A 6492-nucleotide genomic window follows, 5' to 3' on the forward strand; every position below is an offset into this window, starting at 1 on the left:
TGAGACACCGCCGCACCAAGGGGGAAAACTTTCCTAAAGATGGCCAGCTCTCCTTGTAGGTGGACTGGGTACACCGTGGGGTACATCACACACCATCCCCTTCACTAACGTTATTAGACTCTCGCCCCGCTTGGATGATCGAAGCCAGCTCTTAGCTTTCACTTATTACATTAAAAAATAAATAAAAATGCTTTGGTGGCCAAGAGCCCAGAAGGCTGAGAGTTAACAAGGGCTCCCATTTGCAAGTTCAGGGTTGCTGTTGTGCATCAGGCCTCCCTCAGTACGCGCACACCCAGCACACACACCTAGAAGCCGCCCTCACAAGTGATGGCTCGGGGCCATTCAAGAAGAAAACAGGTTTAAAACAAACGGCTCAGAGCCGTGAGGGGCAGGCAGGCGGCCATGAGGCGGAGGCGGCGCAGCGCGGCGGGCGCAGGCCCGGGGCGGGGCCGGCTCCGCTATGGCGGCGGTGCGGGGCCAGACCGCTATCAAGGGCTCGGAGCGGTGAGTGCGGGGCGCACGCTTTAAAACCTCCCATTACTAGGAAAAAAACAAACAAACAGAAAAAAAATAGCTTGAAAACCGCCCCCCAGCAGAAACGGGACGGGCCTGGGTGGGGGGAGTCAACACCCCAGCAGCGGTCGGCATCCACCCGTCAGTGGCAGAGGCAGGTGCACATTGGCACCTCACTTATACATCCCCATATGGCGTGGAAGGCGAGTTGGGGTCTGCCCCGCGTCCCAGCTGGTGGGGGGAATTAAGATAATAACACACATGATGATGATGATGATTATTATTAATTATTATTATTATTCCCCGCAGGAGGAAGCTGCGGGCTGATGTGGCGGCCGCTTTCCCCAGCCTGGCCGCAGAGCAGGCGTGCGAGCTGGTGCCGCACAAGGAGGAGCTCAGCGTGGTCAAAGTGTACTCGCACCGGGGAGACGCCGTCACGCTGTACGCCCGCGGCAGGACCCCGGTCCTGTTTGAAATGGAGAAAACCCTGTATCCAACCGGTAGGAGATGGAGCAGGGGCCAGCTTCCCTTCTGTCCTCGGTCCCCCCTACCTGACCACCTTTGCTTCCTAACCGGCCGTGCCCTTGGGGCCTGTGAAGCTGGTAGAGATGGGGCATTGAGCCCCACAGAGGCTAAGTGACTTGACCAGAGTCGCACGGGAAGTTTGTAGCAGAACAGGAATTTGAACCCATGCCCCTCGCACCAAGGTGAGCTTCCTCGCCACTAAACTATCCTTTTTTGGCCCGGTAACGTTTACGTACATGCGGGCTTAAGGGTCTCAGCTAGCCGGGCTGCCAGGTTCAGCTCCCCATACTTGCGGAAAAGGCTGAATAGCCCACGTAAAATGCAGCTCTTCCAGGATTTTTCCCTGCCTTTCCCTACCCTCTCAAAGCCACCTTTGTTCAAACAGATTATTTCTCCCAAAAGCCCACTGGAAGATTGAAGATGAAGCGCTACCGTTTCATTTCTGCTGCTGCGAGCATCAGCTGGCCGAGGGGACACGGTAGCTCGGGTTCCTGGCTTTTTGTTCATCCGCCTGCCAGAAAAATCTGTCTCGTTGCAATCGGGGAGGTGGGTTACAGGGGTTTAAGGAGAGTAAGAAGCAAGATCTAGAGAGATCTGCAGTGACGTGCTTTGACAACCTGTTGTGTTTTGTTTTTTTTGATTCAGTGTATACTCTGTGGTCTTACCCAGATCTTCTCCCTGCCTTCTCAACATGGCCCCCCGTCCTACAGAAGTTGGCAGGAGGAGCAGGTAAGCGGATCAAGACTCACTCAGGTTGCGTGACTCATGTTGGTTGCTTTGGGGACTTGACCCTCCTGGATCAGGCCTTTTTTGGTTCACTCACTCTTCCTGTGCAGGACAGGATCTATTTAAGACAAAAAGCAGAGATGCTGACTATCCAACAAAGCTGCAGGACAAGTGATTAAAACAGGGCTCCTTAAGAAGAAAACTAATTAGCAATGCAGACAGACAAGGTTCCTTGGGTGAATTTGATATCTTTTATTAGACCAACCCAAATGGTATGTTAGCAACACATGCATTTTTGAGGACGAAATGTCATATATAGGTCGCTGTGATCCTTCCCATTCAATGGCTGCCCAGTTGGACTTCTGCCTACTGTTTCTGTCTGTGTGTTAGAAAGATATTGATTAACAACTGTTAACTGGGACACTGGACTACACATTTCATCATTTTTTAGCCATTATCTTAATGAACTTTCTCTGGACAACTAAGCGTGTCTGCTTTTAATCTGTTTCACTCGGTGGGGACTCTGTTCAAATTCAGGAGAAACAGGCTGTAGTGTAGTTGGGATCTGAAGCCTCAGCTGCAGAATTTTGGATTGTATACCTTGGGTTTGGATTTGCATCTTTGGACCCGAACTCAGCCCTGTGATTTGGTTATGGGTCAGTCTCATTCTCTGGGATGGGTATAAATTCCTGGATCACACTGTGGAAGCAGTTCAGGATAGTGAAAGGCCTGCCATCATGGACGGGAATCTTTGTATCCTCAAACGTGAACCCCGCTGGAGTCTACATGCTACCCACGTAGATGTTTGTGTGCAAATGGGCTTGCCTTTTTGTGCCTGGACTTGGGTGGAAATGGGCACTGTGACGGTATTTTAGTCCCTCTGCTTTAGGTGCCTCTGGGGAAAGTGAATCCCATGCATGTGTGACCAGGCCACTGCTGCTGACTTGTAATGACCTGGTCTGTGTGGAGAAAGTCCTGCCGAGATGGGGAAGGAAGCTGATTAAAGTAGGGGTGCAGGTCACTGGTTCCCTTGACAGCAGGGTGGCCTCTGCCGACCTCTGAGCTATAGCCGTCGATAGGAGGGGACCTAGGAGACAATAGTCATCAAAGGCAGAGGGGATGGGTAGATGCAGAATGCACAATGAAGCTTTATGGTAGCATAGAGCCTGGAACCTGGGACCAGGATGATATAGTAAGGTCAGTGCTTGGCTCAGGATATCAGATACCAGCCCAGCTGTAGAGCTCTGGGGTCTGTGTTTATCATTGGGACATGCTACTTACTTTGTCATATGGTCTTAGGACTTTTGCATGGGTGCCTTCCTTGCCCAGGGATGTGGACCACATATCTGGGTTGCATACAGGTTCCAATATAAGCTTTGCTGAAAGCAGCTGTAAGGGCAAAGGGGGGTGTAAAAATGAGTTGGCATATAAATAAAGATTCACAACTCTGGGAAGGACCTGGAGTGCCACTCAGAATCGGACCTGAATCCAGTTGCTGGGCCCCCAAACACTAGGTCTGGCTCAGTCCGCTGTTAATATCCAGGGCTTCAAAGGATGGCATTCCTTCCTGCTGTACAAGTGGCAGAGACATTCCTTCCTTCTTAGTTCATGTGTCAGTCAGCCTATGCCCCGAGACTGACATCAAGAATAAGTACATGACAGGGTGTATTCTTGCTGTCCAAGACTGTCAAGCACGGAGTTAATACTTGCAGAGGAAAGTCCGCAGCAGAATGCCTTAAGTGCAGATAAAGTCTAGTCAGCAGGACTAGCTCAAACAGGGCAAATGGGGCAGTTACCTCTGCCTGTTTTCAGGGAGACAGGCTGAGACTGGCTTGTGGGAGCAGCCAAAACCCTTGTGGTGGGACATGGTGGAAGGAAGAGGAGGTTAGATGGAAACCCACCCTTCTGTATTAGCAACTCAGATTGGTTGGGGAATCTCCATCCAAGACCTGGCGACAAAGCCTTGGCTGGGATGATCTAGTTGGGGATAGTCCTGCTTTCAGCTGGGGTAGGACTAGATGTGACCTCCTGAGGTCTCTTCCAACCCTTGTTTTCTATGAAAATACAGGTACAGGGTATGGCTGTACACAAGCACTGTGCTTTGGCTAACTCCATGCAATGGCCAGGCAGACAGAAGCCCTGGACAGGGCTCCCAGGAGGGCTTGGGAAGCCCTTTTTTAATCCCCTGGGAGCAGCGTTTCCAGTGCCTGCCTGGAGACCCGGAAGGGAGAAGCCCAGGTTGGGTGGGTGGCTGTTTATTCTGATCCATGACAATGCAGAGGTATTTGGTGACAGGGATTGTTTTCTCCATGTAGAGTGTCATGTCCCAGATGATGCTCACAACTCCAAGGGGCCTTGCCTTTATGAGCTGGGTTGTTTGACCCTCTGGGTCTAGGGCACCTTGGCTTTAGTAGGAGGTAATATTGAAGATTTGTCCATCTCCCTCCACTGCGTTCTCTTTAGGTTGCTATGCTTACATATTTCATCCTGCCATGTGCAACATAACTGATAATTGCTCCTCAGTTACTGGCAGCTCTAACCTTTTTGATACTGGCTTCTAGCTTGCTTGTTTAGATCAGATTCTGCCTGGTCTTGCCAATCGGTCAGTTTTTCAAGCTTCCCAGTAAGTACTGCCTCAGCTCTGAGCCTTAGCTTGGCACACAGCAATGGTAGGTGGGCAGAATATATGCTTTGCTGCATTTATCTGGTGCTTAGGATGCGAGACTGGGAGACGAACTTCTTGGATACTGGGGGAGTAACATCTAATGGCTTAGAATGGGAAAGTCTGAGAGCAAGGACAGCCAGGCTTATGTCTATGGCTGTAGAGGGGAATGATATAATAGAACCTTGGGAAAAATCTTGCATGAAACAGTGTCTGGCATAGGAATAAAAACAGAAACTCTGTTAAGATGTTCAGACAGGGAAACAAAATTGCTCATTAACAATTTCAGAGTGTTAGGATGAATTGCAAGTCTTGTGCTATAGTTGTATTTTAAGGGAAATGCATGACATTTCCAGTCTGCACTGATCTGTGAAAAGTTGGAGTGGAGAATTCGGAGAACTGAGTAATGTGCTTGGCAGCTGGGTTTTCTGCTAGAGCCCAGACTCTTTGGGTGCAGAGAGGAGAGACAGAGTACCTGCCCCACCTGGTAGCAAATTGAACTTCCTACCTAGTTATCCACTGGTTCTGCAATCCTTCCCTGGCAGAGCTGCCTCTTCCAACCAAACCCAGTGCACCCTTTAGGCATCATCCTGTGTAGGGCTGAGCCCTTTCAGCTCCCCCTGCTAGCCTTCATAATTTGGGGTGCTTAATAAAATTGGGTCCTTGTAGTTCTTGGGAAGAGCAGCATTCAGACTTGAATAATGGAGACGCACAGAAGAGCATGTCTTACCTGGAGTGCACTCTGCTATGGCTGGGGTTGCATTTCTTGCTGAGCAGCAGAAGGGATGGGGGTGGAAGAGGCGGCTGGATCTCGCATCACCAGCTTTCAAATGTTCCTTGAAGCAGGATGGATGCTAATGGCTGTTTAATCTTCACCGTAGATCTCATGCTGCCAGGAGTGCTGGTGCCATCGTGTGGGCTCCCTCAGGTACAGCAGGGCACTCTCTGCGCCATTACCCTCGTGGGGAACAGGTACAGCTCCTCCAGGATTTCTCTTTAGAACTAAATGGCAAAAGAAAGATCTGTAACAGAAATTTGCTACTTACTTTGGGAAAAGCAGATACGTTTTGCACGTCTAAAGCAATGTCTACATTTGCTAACTTCAGAGACTTCATCTCAAACTGGGATGGTCTTGTAGCACCCCATAAATTAATCCCCTCCTAAGGAGAGGGGAGCTAGGTAGATGGCTTGATTGGTAGAAAAATGTTAAAAGGCAGAAATTTGAGTATCTCTGGGAGAAGATCCCTAGTGGGAGTGAGTAAAAGTAGAAAGCCTTCACAGGACTTGGAGTTATCAGGTGTAAAGAACAGAGTCAAGGTAAAACTAGTTCAGATGAACAATTAGCCTCTGTTGTAAAAATCTAACGTATTAATGACTCGGCTACTTCTCATTCCAAGTAGCATGAATATTTTGCTCTATCCTGTTCTGATCGTATCTTCTCCCTCACACCTCCCTCCCCCTTCCCCAGAGCCCCCATAGCAGTAGGAGTTGCCACCATGTCCACTGCAGAGATGCTGGCTGCTGGAATGAAAGGGAAAGGCTTCACTGTACTGCATACTTACATGGATCACTTATGGTGAGTACAGAGACGAGGGTGCAGTGAAAATAAGGTGAGAGCAGGAGGTGTGGCCATCTGGGCACTGGAACCAAAATACTCCTGGAAGCAAAGGTTCAGATCCCCCGAGTCAGTATAGGCAGCCCAGGCACGCTGTGTTTGGTGGGATGTAGGGGCATATTCTGGACTACAGAGGCCTGGGCTGATCTCCAGAGATCTAGAGTCGATGCCACAGCAGTTCCGGCAGGTAGGGGCTTGCCATTATGTCTCTTGAGCCCCATGCACACACATCATACTGGGACTTGATTCCTCTCTGGTGAAACTCGAGCCCAAAGCCATTAGAAAAGGGATTGAATTGGCCCATTATTGTTACGTTGCCTTACAACTGCCTTTTTGCACCTTTTAATACATGGCATGCTGGCTGTCTAAATCTTGACTCCTACTTTACTTAGATAATGCTTTCGTTGTTGGGATTCTCTACAATTCCTGCCACAGCCTTGTTATAAAGGGC

General features: G+C 49.6%; 1 protein-coding gene across 1 annotated transcript in view; it reads left to right on the plus strand.

Annotated features, from left to right (window-relative positions):
- Positions 1–460: 460 nt before the first annotated feature.
- Positions 461–6492, plus strand: part of EIF2D (eukaryotic translation initiation factor 2D) — a 20475-nt gene continuing 14443 nt past the window's right edge. Inside the window, 5 exon segments of the mRNA XM_025205495.1 lie at positions 461–504; positions 823–1013; positions 1684–1767; positions 5308–5398; positions 5895–6002. Of these exon segments, the coding sequence (XP_025061280.1) occupies positions 461–504; positions 823–1013; positions 1684–1767; positions 5308–5398; positions 5895–6002 (518 nt within the window).

This window comes from Alligator sinensis, unplaced genomic scaffold (genome assembly GCF_000455745.1).
Source record: "Alligator sinensis unplaced genomic scaffold, ASM45574v1 scaffold1322_1, whole genome shotgun sequence".
Taxonomy (NCBI): Eukaryota; Metazoa; Chordata; order Crocodylia; family Alligatoridae; genus Alligator; species Alligator sinensis.